The sequence below is a fragment of a genome, unplaced genomic scaffold (assembly GCF_019419815.1).
Source record: "Pyrus x bretschneideri cultivar Hongxiangsu unplaced genomic scaffold, Pyrus_bretschneideri_v1 Contig2, whole genome shotgun sequence".
NCBI classification, from domain to species: Eukaryota; Viridiplantae; Streptophyta; class Magnoliopsida; order Rosales; family Rosaceae; genus Pyrus; species Pyrus x bretschneideri.
Window position 1 is genome coordinate 9,155,180 of NW_025999501.1, and position 15,396 is coordinate 9,170,575.

Consider the following 15,396-nt stretch of genomic DNA (forward strand, 5'->3'; position numbering starts at 1 on the left):
TTGGTGTTTGGACATTTCGCAAATTGGCATTTGGTTTTGGGGTTTCGACGATTTTGGTTTTAGATTTGTTGTTTGGAGGTTTATAACAAAGAGCATGAGCCCTGGAAAGTGGAAAGCAAAGCTACCAGTAGTATTATCGACATGGAATCGAACAATAGTTCTGCATTGATACAGCGATAGCATTTTACTACTAAGTAACACAAAACATATAGAATATAATGCAGGTGCTTCTTTAATCTGATGTTGGATAATAAGCTGCCACAGCGATGCCACAGAGTCCTTCCTTGGCAGGCACGTCTCTCTGCAACTTCATGTACCCGTTACGCCCCCAATCTTCTCCCCAAGAATTCTTGATCATCCAATACTTTTTCCCATCTTCTTCACCATATCCAACGACAGTCACAGCATGGGTTAAGTTTGTGCCGCATGGCCCACTGAACACACCATCCGCATAATTCTGGAAAAATTCTCCATTTTCATCAATGGCAACAGAAACTGGCTGGTTTGCAACAGCCTGCAGCAGAGCCGTCTCATTGTTTTCAGGCACAAGCTCGAATCCTTTTACAGTTATGGCAGCGTCAGTGTTGTTATAATCATCAGCCTTGCAACTTCCTCCATCTGTACCCTTGTAACCGTAATCAGCATATGTTGCCAGGCTCCTGTTTCGCTCAATCATGTATTCGAAGGCATAACCCACTTCGCCATAATGGCAACCATCGTTCACAAGACCAACATCACAGTCAACAAGCTCTTGCTCTGATAGCAAAACTATGTTTCCTGTTTTGAGAAAGTTAAGCCCTTCTACGGCTGCCACTGCCGAGAATGCCCAGCCACACCCTACAAGTAACATCATTGAATCAGAGAAAGAACTGACGAACATGTAAAAAAAAATGTAGATGATAGTCTAGTAGCGAAAATTCTTTACATTATCAGACTTTGAACTTAGATTGATTATTGGTTGAAGTCGCTATCCAGATTCAGATTTTGGAAATATAAGCATCGTATGTTTTCGGACAATCAAACAAGAAAACATGTTACATGATATATGAAAGTAAAACCTCATAGAGATAGATTAATCTTGCATGCTTACCACATTGTCTTTGGTCTTTGACAGTGGTCACAGCGCCAAGTGAAAAATAATCCTTAGATTTTGGCACATCGGTGAGATTTTCATATCGAAAATTGTTATTTGGAGCTGCTTTCACAGAGTTGGACATGATCTCCGGGAGCTGTCTCTTCTTGTAGCCTTTACGCATCGCCTGAAACCCCTCATTAGTTAGGTCTGCAAATTTATTGATGCCGAGTGTGTACTGGTTTTCGCCGTTCTTGTTAAAACCTTTTATAGAATCCACATTAGACTTGAATGTGTTGTAACGCCTCTCCTTCTCTTGTGCATCCTTGTAAACACGTCCAGGTCGAGCCATCCACCCCTCGTGCCTCTCCAACATGATTTTGTCGTCGCCAGAAAGTTGACGACTACAAAAAGCTTGAGGGGAGCAGATGGCCAAAACGAGAACCAGAAAAAAGGCGAGGGATTGGCCTTGGTTTGTGATGAGTAGAGCCATGGTATTGGTAAGCACTTACTTGGAGTTTAGATAAGTTAAATCTTGGTATACAACACATTCAGCATGGCGTGGGTTTATACACAAAATTTTACATGCAAAAGAAAATGGCCAAGACTTTTATACCCAACTAAACTTTTATTTTAGCACGTAAAATGGGTTTACTTTAAAAAATAAAAATAAAAACTTGTTCATCACAAGATTATCCTTTTTCGTGTCATTTGGACTTACCTATTATACCAAAAAATTGCTCAAACTAAAAAATTTGGCCAAAATATGTGCATGTATTTAATACATTTATCATCTCAATTGTCAGATTCGATTGTGTTTTTTCATTTTTAGATTTTATACTAGTAGAGGAGATCTAATTACCAAGTTTGTAAATCTAGCTTTATAGGACCTTGCTATAATATTAGAATGGGGTAAAGACAAAGATTATTAATCTATGTAATTGTCATTGGACTAGGCAGTAGGTAGTAAATATAAGACACTTTTGAAGAAAGTTTTCAACACCAATTTCTTCATGCTTCTTTTTTCTTCTCTAATGTTGACTTAATTAATATTTTTCATGATGATGATGATGATGGATTGGGAAGGGTATTAGCTGAGGGTCAAAACGGCATGTTTTGATTTACCAGGATGGGTAAAGATTGCTCTATATGGTATTGATTGGTAAACTGTAAAAAATAATTAAGTGGTGAATTAGTGTTTATGCGGATTGTCTTAAACTCACTCGTTTTCCTTGTATTAATGGTGAAACCAGTGGGTATATGAGCTGTATTGTAAAGAGACATGAACTGCAAACACCTTCTTAAGCATTTTTTTCACGTATTTTAGCTAGGAATATCACATTTTGCAAACCACATATGAATCATCTCTCTCATAGCCGTGAGACCGACTTGTTTGGTTTGATTTATAAAATGTGGTATCTCTGGCATCACCCATTTAACTTTATACAAAGCGTGTTTTGATTAATATTTAGTTATGTGTGGCGCCACGCATTATCTTTGGGATTGAATAATAGAAAGAAACAAATCATATATTTGGCTGGAAAAACTTATGATTTCAATTGATGAACTAGAAGTAAACAAAACATACATTTGGCCGAGTTTATATAGAATTCTTAATGGTGTGTGGATAGGAATTGGTGCGACTTAGATGAGAGGTGGTGTTTAAATAGAAAAATTCTACATATAATCATATATTCGGCCCAGTATTATTGTGTAACATGTCTTAGTGAATAAGATGTTAAATTTTTATTCATGCATCTCGTGTTCGAAACTTTTCTTTCCGTTAATAATAAATAAATATATGGGCAAGAGTAATATGAAAAACTAGTCACAACCATTATTAAATAAAATTTTAGCTTTAACAAAAAATAATCAAATTGTAGCAAGTACACGGCCGAATCAAATCAAAACAGTCTTATTACAAGTAGTCAAGCGAATCAGACAGAAAATGGTACTCGTAGATCATCAGATCATCAGAGTGCTTCTGTTGTTTATGGATTCACATGGTTGGGCACCGGCCACAAGTTCTCGACATAAATTCCTCATGTGTTAAATCCGAAAAGTCATTGAGGCCGGCTGTGTATGTATGGCCTTCGATTTTGTTTGAAGCTTCTATATTCTCCACAGTGGACTTGAATATCTTGAAGCGCATCTCCTTCTCTTGTTCATCCTTATAAACTCGTCCATAGTCCGCCATCCACCCTTCGAACCTCTCCGACATGCTTTTGCTATTCTCACCCTCGACGGAAACCACACTACTGGTGGATGCTTGGGCGGACCGGAAGGCCAAAATTAGCACAAGCAATAAGGCCAAGCAGAAAGACCGGCGGTGGTTTGACATTGTTGCGAACACAGCCATCTTCTCAGGAAGAAATAGTCCTATAAAATTAATTTAGGACATTATGTGATAAATATACACAAATTACTTGTACAATTCCCTTTCTTATTTGGAATTCATAATCCAAAAGAGTAACGGAAATAGTCCTTTTTTTTTTTTAATTAATAAAATGCTGAGGTTAGAATACCTTGGATGGTAAGAATTTCGGAGGTTGAATCACTCTTTTGGCAAATTGCCTAAAAATAATATACTACAAAAGGGCCTTATTGTGTCAGTGGGTGATGTCGGTTTAATATAATATAGTGGTGGACAAGACATTTGCGACACCTACTGAACTTGAAGTTGGATTTACTGTCGGTTGTAAGCATCATAAACAGTCTATGTCGCTTTTAACCGACGTAAACAATTAATGTCGCTTATAACCGACATAGATTTTAATAATTTTTAAATACTAGTGTCGCATTAAAAAAAACCGTGTCGCTTTTAAACGACATAAAGTTGGTGTCGGAATAGGTGTCGCTTCTAGCCGATACTAGTGATTGTTTTTAAATATTTTAAAGCCTACGTCCGTTCTGACTGACAGAAACTCGGTGTTGGTTGAAGCGACAGATTGATGGCCTTTATGTCCTCTCCCCTGTGTTAAATTGAAATATTTTGGGCGGGACTTTTCCCGCTTGTTTCGACGCCCACAGTCAAGTTTGTCAAGCTCACGTTGGTTTTAACCGACGCAACGCTTTCTTATTTCCACACAACTTGCAATCACTGTCTTGTCTATTAGGCTCACGTCAATTTGAACCAACGCAAAATTTTCTTATTTCAACGCCACTTCCAATCACTGTCAAGTCTGTCAGGCTCACATCGGTTTTAACCGACGCAATTTTTTCCTATTTCAACGCCACTTGCCTTTCAATCAAGTGTGTCAGACTACATACATTGAAGTCGTGTTAGACTTAGTGTCGGTTTTAACCGACGCGAAGTTCAAATATTTTGACGCCACGTACGTTTAAGTCAGTGTGTCAAAGCAGGTGTCGGTTTTTACCGACGCAAAGTGTACATATTTCGACGCCACTTACAACCGTTATCAGTCTTAACCGACGCCAACTTATTATCCATATTTAAACCCCTTTCTTCCCCCATTACTTTCGTGCTTTCATTTCCCTCTCTCTCGTTTACTTCTTCGGTTTTGCCCCTACGCCCTTACTCCCTCTCCTTCCCCCATTTCGGCCTTACTCCTTCTTCCACTAACTTTTGCTATGGATCAACAAAGTGAAGATCAACGTTCTGAGGAACTCCATTTCGAAGAGGAAGAGTTTGAAGCTAGTTCATTTGTGAATTATTATTAATTTCGGTTTTTGTTTTGTGTTTAAACTAGTATTATGCTTAAACTTAAAATTTAATTTTGTTTCTTGGTTTTTAATTGGTGTTTTTTTTTTTTTGTATTAATAAGGAACATCTCAACGGAGGCGCGGACCCTAAATTCCCAAATGGATAAAACAGCTTTGTTCATTTGATTTGTCTGGAAAATGCATTAGTGATAATTCTAGTGCTTTTTCAAAATATGTAGCGGGTGGTTGGAGATTACAGAAATCTCCCATTGACGGGTGATTGGCGTAAGATTAAGGAAGAATATAAGGAAGTTTTCTGGAATAGAATAAAGGTATAGATATACATATACATATACATATACATATATATATATATATATATTTACTTGAAAATAGAAGAATAAGTCAATGATTATAATAATAATAATTAATTAGCTTGATTTTTTTTATGGATGTAGGGAAATTTTTTTTTTTTTGAAGACGAAGATATAGCAAAAATGCCTATGATTCGCCATATGACGCTTTAGGTTGTGGAGCATGCGCACAAAGAGTACAGAAATAAGTTTAAAAAACTTATTATACTAAGAGAGCAGCCAAGCTGCATAGCGACCCTCCTCCTGATGTGAATGTTGCACAGTGGGTTGAGTTGGTGGCATACTGGAATAGACTGCGGCAAGAATTTGTATGGGTTGTACATTTTTAAGAAATGTTATTAATTTTGAATTTAATATATAGTTCTTGGAAATTTTATTTTTAATATGAAGTTTGCTTAAAATTATTTGTTTTTTCGTTGACATATAAATAAAACGGAAGAACCATGTTAAGACCGTTAGTATGGTTCATTGAAAACGGAAGAGGCAAGAATTGTTTTGGTCTATACATGAAATTTATTATTTTTTTATATAATTTTTTTAATTACTATTAATTGAAAACGAAAGCAAAGAAGTTTGCATATTTTATTTATTTAATTGTTAGCTAATGTCGGTTAAAACCAACAGTGGGTTGGATATTTTATAGTTTAATTGCCATCATGTTAGAAAAGCACATCGCTTTTAACCGACATAAAGTTCGGTGTCACTTTTAACATACGCTACTTCATGGTGGATTAAGCGGACAAACCGACATCGAAGCCCTTTCATGATGCTAGCAATGGTGTCGCTATTCCAATCCAACATTACATGGTTTTATATCGGATTTTTACCAAATTTCCGACATAAATTGGAGTTCTTGTCGGTTTTTGCTTTGCCAGTGATAGCCTCTTTTGTAGTAGTGCGCGCAACATCTGAATTACCTCCATTGCAATCGTGATCGTAATTGCTCTTGTCACAATCAACTAGCTCTTGTTCTAATAGTGAAATTAAGTTTCTAGTTTTGAGTTTGTTAAGCCCTTCTACGGTTGCCACTGATGCGAACGCCCAACAACTTCTTGTAAAATATCATTGAATTAGATATATTGTTTGTCTTATTATCTCTAAAAAAAAAACAATATAAAATGTTGATATGGCTTAACTGTGACCACACAAAATAGGAGAGCACAGGAAGTGGAAAGGTAGATCCTTGTCCTTTTTCTCTAACACGCCCCTAATTATTTATGGCAATTGAATTGAGTGAAACAAAGAGAATCAACGGTGCTTGAAAATCATCTTCCTTTTTGTTTCATTATTTGTTTGAAGCCCTAGACAGTCACGAAAAGATAGACATAAAAGTTGGATGACATCTTCAGTTTTGGATATATATTATTGCAGTAAGCATACAGAGATCGAAAGTTGATGGTCGATTCAATATCTTAATGAGTACAATGGCCCTACTTTTCCAATGGAGAGAACAACCTTGCTGAGAAATTTCAAAACAAACAATTACAACGAAATCTTTCAATTTCTTATTTACAATGTTATACTTTGTATTCCTCTATGCATCCATGCAATGAAATGTACCATATGAATTTGATTCATTATTTTACCATAAGATATCTGAACGATATCTGTATTTTTGGTCGATTCATGTGAATCGACCACAACATTGAATAGCTATTCATTATTCCTCTATCCATCCATGCAGTGAAAAGTACCGTACGAATTTGATCCATCTATTAGTACAAGGTTGATGGTTCGATCTTTTTGGTTGACATCATAAACAATATGAAATATGTATGAGAGGTTACAAAATGAAATCTAAACGGGCGGTCAAAACTTTTCAGCCCAATTTCATGAAGTTGATAAGTTAGTTAGCTCTGTGCTATTCAACTAAAAAGACTGAACCGATCAAACCCAACTAAAGAAACAGGGTCAGGTCAAACAAGAAGGGGATCTGGATTGGACCAGGACTAATTAGCCAACTGGATCGGGTCGAACTAGACCAAACCTGGTAAGCCAACTGGAACCAAAACTAGTAAGCCAACTGAAACGGGTCGGATTGGATCGGAACTGGTAGGCCAACTGGATTGGGTCGGGTCGGACCATAACTGGTAAGCCTAACTGGATCAGGTCAAGTCAGACCATAACTGGATCGGGTCAGGTCGGACAAGAATGGTAGGCCACCTGGACCAAGTTGGGTCTGGCCAGAATTGGTTGGAGTCTTGGAACGGGTCGGGCCGAACCAGATCGACAGTCAAATTAGGTCGGGCCTAACCAAATCTAATTAGACGGATGAACTGGATCAAGTCTCGAACCCAACAGGGTTGAGTTGGCCAAACCAACCAAATCGAAACAAGCAGACCAAACCGGGTCAGGCCACACAAAGTAGGTTGGATCGAACAAAGCAAGTCGGACCAGACAGGCCAAACTGGGTGAGATCGAACCAGGTCAGATCAACCGAACTGGGTTGGACAGGACTGTGCATTCCAAAAATATACATATACTAAAACTTAACACAAGTCCCCATTCATTAACAGTGAACGGAATAAAGTGCCCTCTAATTCTTTTGTTATCAACTATTTTTTCCATTCACACAACAAAAAAACCGTTTTGACCTCCTAGCCTACGAGTCATCATCGCTTCATAAAGACTATAATATAAATTAACCTACAATAATATTTCACTTTTAAACCATTCCGGCATTCCTTGTATGAATGATTTGCAACTTGAAAAGTCATGTTACGAATCATTGGCATTATATCATATTCTTCATCAAGAAAAAATAATATTCCCTCATAAAAACATACATGTTAGTATAGATCCAAAATACATATGAAGAGTGTTTTGTCAAAAGAGAATGTGAAGCGATGATGACTTGTAGGCTACAAGGTCAAAACGATCTTTTTGCTGTGTGATTGGAAAAAATTGTCAATAACAAAAGAATTAGAAGGCACTTTCGTCCGTTCACTGTTAATGAACAGTGATTTTGTGTTAAGTTTTAATATATGTATACTTTTGGAATGCACATTCCTGTCCGACCCAATTTGGCCTCTTTCACCCAGTTCGGTCGATCCGAACTTGTCTGGTCTTTGGAAAGTGTTGCGGTTTTTTTTACTTGATTGATTTTTTAATCTACCAATAATTAGCAATACATGGGTGTCCATCAACATCCTGTGCATCTCATTCCCCGCCTCAACAACACGGTCCCAATCATTGCTGTCAACCACGACAATTAACCCTAGGGTATTTTGGAAACAGCGTCTCCATAAAGGTCGAATCTGTCCCAATAAAAACATAATGCACATGTGAGAGGCCATAATATTCAAGAGTGATACAAGAAAGCAGATCTAACATATGTTTAAAGTTATGAAAACGTCAGACAAAGCAAGGAAAGCAGTTGGCATATACCATAAGGAAAAAAACTATAACAGTTGACACAAGTGAATGTAGCTTATGATAACATTATGTGCTGATGGGAAACAGCTAATCAGCACAAGACCGACAATAAGCACATGCAAGAAGATCTGACATATCCTTAATGTATTGAATCAACAAAACAATGTATTGAATCAACAAAACACATGATTTAAGTACATAGTAGATGTCCGCCACAGGAAAGTTAGAGCTTCTCTATATATTATTATGAAAAACCAAAAGGACAAGTTGGCGCAGACAAATCTATAACAAAAAAGTATGTTCACCGCAGCATGGATATTCTCATGTATAGTCAAAGGGGAACCCGTGGATAACGCCGGTATAAGTAGCTCAAACTACCACCCTAGTAATGAAACATTTAATCGGCAAAAGACAGTACTTGAGTAATGTGAAATGTTCGCCACCAAGCGGATAGCTTTTCCTTGAAGTAATAAGGAAAAAACTTGAAAGACAAAAGGTGGCAACAATAACTGTAGCTTATGAATTTGTTGTGTGCTAACGGAGGAAAATCTAATCAGCACAAGACCGTCCATAAGCACTTTAAAAACTAAAATAAAATTAAGGAAACAGTAAGTGTATCGGCGACAATTACCAGTTAGCACATACATATTGCATTCGTATTAACATCCATTGACAAAAAGATCACCCAGAGACATGTTTGATATACAATTGGATTTCAATACCACAACACACCAAATGCGTCTAAGATTTTAGATCATGATATCAGATCATCTAACATTAAGCCACAAACTTTGAACTTGGATTTGAAATCGAATTCCAATATTTTTCCTAAAGATCTGAAACTTCATCAAAATCTAAATGTACCAAAAAACAAATACAAATCCTTTGCCTGACCCAAACTCTCCTAAAAATCTGAAATTTCATCAAAATCCAAACAAGCACAGCAATAATAAATCTGAAAGCTAAATCTGAAAGCCACTAATCAAATTAAAATTAAAAATCATCCTGACCTAAAATTTAAAATCGAAACAAAATCAGACGCATATCCAAATCGAAAATATAATGAAAATAATAAATAAATAGAAACAAAGAAAAACCCATACCAGAAAACAAATGGAAATCGGAGAAGAAATGGTTGAAAGAAAAACACGGTGGGTTTTCATGGAATAGGAGAAGGAGAGTAATGCGACGGCGACGAACTGGAGAGACGAGAGTAGGGTTTCAGCCTTTATATAGAGGAAGACATTCATGGTTTTTCTCAGTTCCGATTGTGACCCTAGAGATTGGTTGAATTACAAATTTGATTTGGGCTACTGGGCCCGTAATCAGAAGCCCATTCTTATATTTTTGACTGAGCATATATTATAAGCTCATCCAAACCAGTCAATTTCCTAATTATTTTTAGGATTGTTATTACTACTCCAAAAATCTCATTTGGTAATCCAAATTTTCTACAATTAGAAAGACAAATACACTTGTGAGGAGTGTAGAATGTGATTTTTGGAGTAATAAAAGTAGTTCCCTTGTTTTTTATGACATTTGTTTTTACCTTCGTCAATTCTTCGCCAATAAGAAAATAAATACTTTCAGACCTTACTTCTCAAAATAAGTTTCACAAGATTTGTACGGAAAAAAAAGAGCACAAAACGATATTGTTTCTCATTAATTAGCTAACCAAGAGAGTTAAGAATTGTACTTCTTTCGTGTTATTTGTAATTAGTAGCAAAGCCAACAACTATTCTCGAAAGTCAGACGTATGAAAAATGAAACTTGTTGATGTGTGTGTGCATGTATAATGTGCCACCTTTCGATTTCCATGCACAACAACAACGGCACCATCCTTTTCAAGCGGACTATCTTCAACAACACCGACTCTAAGAACGATGATTTTTTTTCTTTTTAAATGTCAATATAATTGTGATATTTGTTTCTCATATTCTGATATTCCATGCATTAATAATTAGGCTGTAGAGAGAGTTAAGGCAGTAGTGTCCCCATACGTTTTCATTCATTTGGAATCTAGGCTTTCGTTTTATTAGATTTTTGGAATTCTTTATTCAATTTTGACATAAAATAAATAAAATGTGAAATTCTTGAGTAGTCTACTTCCCTTCGAATGATGAACTCCTTTTATGCAATTATGAACTCTACGGAACTTTCTCAATTCCAACGCAACTCATTCTTTTTGAGTTGACATAACGGCAACAAATTTGTTTTGAAAAGTCCAAGATATTTTGCTCTCCTAATATTGGTGAAATTGAAGAACATGGCCATGGCTGGTTTCTATTAGAAATATAGAACTACTGCTTAATATATAGTTCAATCAAAACATAAATTATGATTGACATGACATGAAATTAGGGTTTATTAATGTTGATTACAGAAACTTCCAAATGCATGCATGGATTGATGATCAACGTTTTATATATATTATGCTGAGAGGACTCATCATGGACGGACTTCTAGATGGAAATGAAATGGTAGCATAGATATTCAATGTAACAGATTGTGAACTTTGGGATCTGCTGTTGTGATCTGTTTGTCTTGATCGATCGATCTCCTCTCTATCCCATAACGTCACGGATGCTTTTCGGATGCACTTGCTGCAGCTCCAAGTCGCTTTTCTCATACGCCTTGGCCTCATCTGTCGTCTTTGTCATGCCTGTTGCTTTTGTTGGCTTCTCATCCTTCGTCTCCTTATTCTTCCCCCACAGAACAAGATAGAGCCCGGCAACAATCAAAACTGACCCTACAGCACTGAATCAAGTACAATATGTATCAAGCTAATTAGTATATAATTTTCATATGAGATTATCCAAGTGAATTAATTAATAGGAATTTTGGTTTAGGTCATTGCGAAAAAATGAAACCGAAACTGTATGTATACGTACGTTCCAACGTATAATTTCTCATCGAGCAAAGCCCAGCTTGCAATGGCAACAATGATGAGGAGCAAGGGACTAAACACGGACACGTAAAGAGGGCCTTTTAGCTGAATACTCCATGAAGAGAGGAAGAATGCTAGTGCAGAACCCATAATTCCCTGTAATTAGTTATTATGCTCATGAGTTAGTATAAATTAGCAAATCTAATGATTAATAATTGAAGAATAAGTTTAAGCAAGAGTAAGAGCTAGTGCATACAGCAAAGAGGGATGCAACAAGCCTAATGGGATCTTTTAGAGACCATGAAGCCGCTTTGTGATCAGCAATTACAGCAATGATCCCACACTCAAAGCTGGCCATCAAACACATCAGTGTGGTGCTTGTATAAGGAGCTGGAAAGCTTTCCCCTACTCTAGCCTGAAATTATATCGGAGGACGGGAGCAACTATTATTCGAGTTCAACAACGATAAAACAACTCCCAATAGATATTAGCGTCTGTAGCTATAATTTAGCCAATGAAAAACTGTAGCACTAATTTTAGAGTTCATTTTTGCTCGTCATCCGTAATGGCGGCGATGCTTATCACAGCATTGATTGTCATCAGACGAGTACATATCATTCCTATTTCTATACACGCTGAACCTAATAAAAACACGAAAAATGAAAGCGTGATGATGATCGGTTACTTACTTGGATTATGAACCAGAATGCCCAACCTAAGGTGCTTAAGATGACAAAAAGGGGGCCAATAAAGGAGCTTGATTTGGTGCTGGAACTTGCTTCTCCCATTCTCTGAGCATAAGTCCAGTGAATTTTGGAGTCACCTAGACCAATGATGTGTCCATGGTAAAATGAAAGTAACATAGCTCCAGATACACACACAATTGTTCCCATCGCCTTAGATAGCCCTGCTTTGCTCTTGAGCTTTGCAGATTCTTGTCTGCAAAATTAAATTAAACATTCCATTAGTGTTAAACATATAATTAACTAATTAGTGCAAAAATAACATATTAATTAGTACGATGTAATACGATATATAGTACCTGAAAATGACTGCAAGGATAAATGTCATGGCCGGAAGTGTGTTTTGCAATGCGCATGCAATCGTTGCGGTCGAAGTCTTTAAACCGAGAAAATAAAAAACCTGATTTGCAGTGGCCCTGCATTTTAAATTCACGTTATTATAATTAATTAAGTGAATTAATTGATTTCCAATGATGCACATGATAAATTTGATATTAAATTAAGAACAAATTAACACACTTACCCAGTTAATGAGCACAGAAACGTCTGGAAGAGAATAGGCAACGTGATCTTCGGTCTTGTTTTCCTATTAGAAAGAGAGAACGAACATAAAAAAAACATGATGTGTAAAGGAACTTTCTCTAAATTGTAATGCGAAAATTAAAGAAACTGGTATTGATTAATAATCATCATATCCTTCTTTTTCTCTTTTTATATTATTGTTAGGAAAATACTTGCACGCCACCTTGTTCACTCTTTTGCGACCAATGTATTTACCAGTTAAAATTTCATAATCGGGATCATTTATTTTTTCAATATCAATCTATAGATTCTCTCTATATATATAAAGTACCAATCAAATTGAAAATTATTTAATGATTTATATGCAGAGCAAATAAACATTGTTGGTATCAAGTAACATTCACTTATTTGATATATTTTTTATGATGTAAAGATGAACTTAAATGATGATTAAGAACATAAACGTGTCTCATTATAAAATAATAAAATTTGCATAGTAAAAATACATTAAGCTCTATCGGTGGATATGTGTTGCATCAATGCATCCCATAGGTGGATGCTTAATTAAGCCTTAATCCTACTGATTTACCAGCTGTATATATGAAATAAGATTATTAATAAAATTGCATGCAGCCATGAGAGGTCGGGACCAAGCTAATACGTAGCAATGGCCTTGAGCTAAGCAGAGAAGAAGGAAAGGACAAATGGTTAAGCATGACATGGCGACAGGCATGCAAGGGTGCTGCCACCTTGAGCCAGTTACGAGTGGCACGTTAAATTAAGCCCCCAAAGGGCCAAAAGAGACAGACTGGAAAATAAAGTTGACACACTTTCCATGCATGGCTTTGGCTGGCTTTTTGTGTTTATTGCGTGCCTAGATCAACTCCAATACCAGATCTAGCTAATTAAATTCGTTCACCAGAGTTTTTCAATTTTCGGATTTTCCAAGAACCATTTTTAATTAAAAAGTTAAGTGCTTCAACTAAAGAAATCAAAGCGAGAGTTAAAGCATCTCGACGTCAAATATTGAACACCAAATTACGATTTGATGATTCACATGGCAGTTTGACATTATGTTAAAATTACATCTTCAACCGATATATCTAATATATTATTTTGTAATGTAATGTTAGGAAGACTAAATTTATAGACGACAAAGCTTCACTTATATCAAATTTAATGCAAGGCCATCGAAAAGTGGGGAAAAAAAATACCAAATTTAATGCAAGGCCAGTCCAAAAGTGGACCAAAAAAAAAAAAAAAAAACTGAAATAATTATTTGGAATATGAATTTTGAGGCGGCATTTTTGACGTCAACCACCAAGCCTTCAATCCACATCAGCTTTTGGTTGATTGGTTGGGATGAAATGAGATGCTATTTTTTACCGTTACATTTCCACTTGCCAATTTGAAGCATCGGTATAGATGCTCTTAGTCACTTTTAACATTTTTTTTAGCCTAATTAAGCTAAAATCCTTAAATAATTATCAAAATATTTTAGTTTAAAGTACAAATGACAATTAAACAATGAGTGCAAAAATCACTACTGGAACGGAAAAAACAAATTCTATATGATCATTCAAAAAACTAAATTTCTATTTGTTAATGGCAAAAAGTAAAAGAAGATAAAAATCTGATTGAAATGAAGAACAAAACAAACATGCAGTCTTTATATATATAATTTATGATGTTTAAAATCCAGGCCAAGACTTATTATATATACTGAAAATTTGAGACCATTTGACTCAAATAAACTAAGTAACTTTACATGCAGGGAGACAAAAATTCGATTAAAACTTGCGTTCAACAGAAGGAAAACATTCGACCACAAAAAACAGAGAGAAAACAAAATTTTTGAAATTGGTGCATGAAATCAAACTCAAACCCTAGGAGAATTTAGTGACATGCAACAAGACTAACAGATGAGCACTTTACCATTCCATCAAATAAGCAAAGGGAGCAATGACAGCGGTGGCGAAAACTTGACGATAAGCAACAAGAACAAGAGGGTCCATGTCAGATTCAATAGCAAGCTTTGAAATAATGTTCATTCCTGCATAGCTCGCTTGGACCAAAACCATGGCCATGAATGGCATGTATTCGCTATAGCCAGCCATTTCTGCAGAACCCTAGCTACTTTGTAACTTGTACTACAGAGAGAAGGAGAAACCGAGAGAGGGAGAGAGAGAACTTTCCCTCGTACCGTCGAGGGTTTTCCGAAGAAAATAAGAGAGAGAGAGAGAGAGAGAGAGAGAGAGAGAGAGAGAGAGAGAGAGAGAGAGAGAGAGGGAGGCCAAAGTATTGAAGAGCGTAATGAGAGAGCGCGGAGAATGAGAAATGTGGAGGGCAATATATAGAGTTAGGTTAAAGAAGCTAAACAGAAAGTAGAAGAGAGTTTTGCGTGGAAATAAGAGAGAGAAACCGTTAAAGATTGATTTCTTGTAACACTTGGGCTTGTGCATGGCTACATATCTAAATGCGACTGCCACTACCACATAAAGACGCTTTCAGTTTTGTCTTTTGAGCAATTATTCGGTAAACGTCACCCAAAATTGAGGTTGGTATAGGCGTAGCGATTTCAAAGTACCCATTGGAAGTTCCTATGTCACGATTTCCTTAGCCTTGCCATTCGAATTCCTATATCAGTTTTCCTCTTTCCAATACTGCTGAATTTGTTCAAATGTTATGTGAAAGTACCTGTTGTAACTTTCCAATGTCGCGATTTCTGATGAAAGAAGTTGTTCTCCTGAAAACACTTAA

The 15,396-nt window shown here is 36.3% G+C and overlaps 2 protein-coding genes and 1 long non-coding RNA gene across 3 annotated transcripts; all 3 read right to left on the minus strand.

Moving 5' to 3' along the window:
- Window positions 1–36: 36 nt before the first annotated feature.
- LOC103928267 (ervatamin-B-like) lies at window positions 37–1,565 on the minus strand. Its single transcript, XM_048583386.1, has 2 exons — window positions 1,091–1,565; window positions 37–837 (listed from the first exon to the last, which is right to left on the minus strand). Exons 1-2 carry the CDS (start codon window positions 1,563–1,565, stop codon window positions 233–235), a joined length of 1,080 nt encoding a protein of 359 aa, XP_048439343.1. The 3' UTR covers window positions 37–232.
- Window positions 1,566–7,851: 6,286 nt separating this feature from the next.
- On the minus strand, window positions 7,852–9,679 carry LOC103928231. The gene is made up of 2 exons (XR_664313.3): window positions 9,588–9,679; window positions 7,852–8,366 (listed from the first exon to the last, which is right to left on the minus strand). It is a non-coding gene; the product is annotated as an uncharacterized LOC103928231 (long non-coding RNA).
- A 1,089-nt stretch (window positions 9,680–10,768) lies between these two features.
- On the minus strand, window positions 10,769–14,753 carry LOC103928232 (WAT1-related protein At1g09380). Its single transcript, XM_048582896.1, has 8 exons — window positions 14,572–14,753; window positions 12,638–12,700; window positions 12,414–12,530; window positions 12,061–12,310; window positions 11,628–11,786; window positions 11,376–11,527; window positions 11,164–11,241; window positions 10,769–11,048 (listed from the first exon to the last, which is right to left on the minus strand). Exons 1-8 carry the CDS (start codon window positions 14,751–14,753, stop codon window positions 10,898–10,900), a joined length of 1,152 nt encoding a protein of 383 aa, XP_048438853.1. The 3' UTR covers window positions 10,769–10,897.
- Between the last annotated feature and the right edge of the window lie 643 nt (window positions 14,754–15,396).

Coding starts and splice junctions, on each gene's coding strand:
- LOC103928267 (XM_048583386.1), bottom strand. CDS start 1,565: ATGGCTCTACTCATCACAAACCAAGGCCAATCCCTCGCCTTTTTTCTG. Junction 838..1,090: donor CAAAGACCAAAGACAATGTG/GTAAGCATGCAA, acceptor TGTTACTTGTAG/GGTGTGGCTGGGCATTCTCG.
- LOC103928232 (XM_048582896.1), bottom strand. CDS start 14,753: ATGGCTGGCTATAGCGAATACATGCCATTCATGGCCATGGTTTTGGTC. Junction 12,701..14,571: donor TTTGCTTATTTGATGGAATG/GTAAAGTGCTCA, acceptor TCTTTCTAATAG/GAAAACAAGACCGAAGATCA. Junction 12,311..12,413: donor ATCCTTGCAGTCATTTTCAG/GTACTATATATC, acceptor TTAATTTTGCAG/ACAAGAATCTGCAAAGCTCA.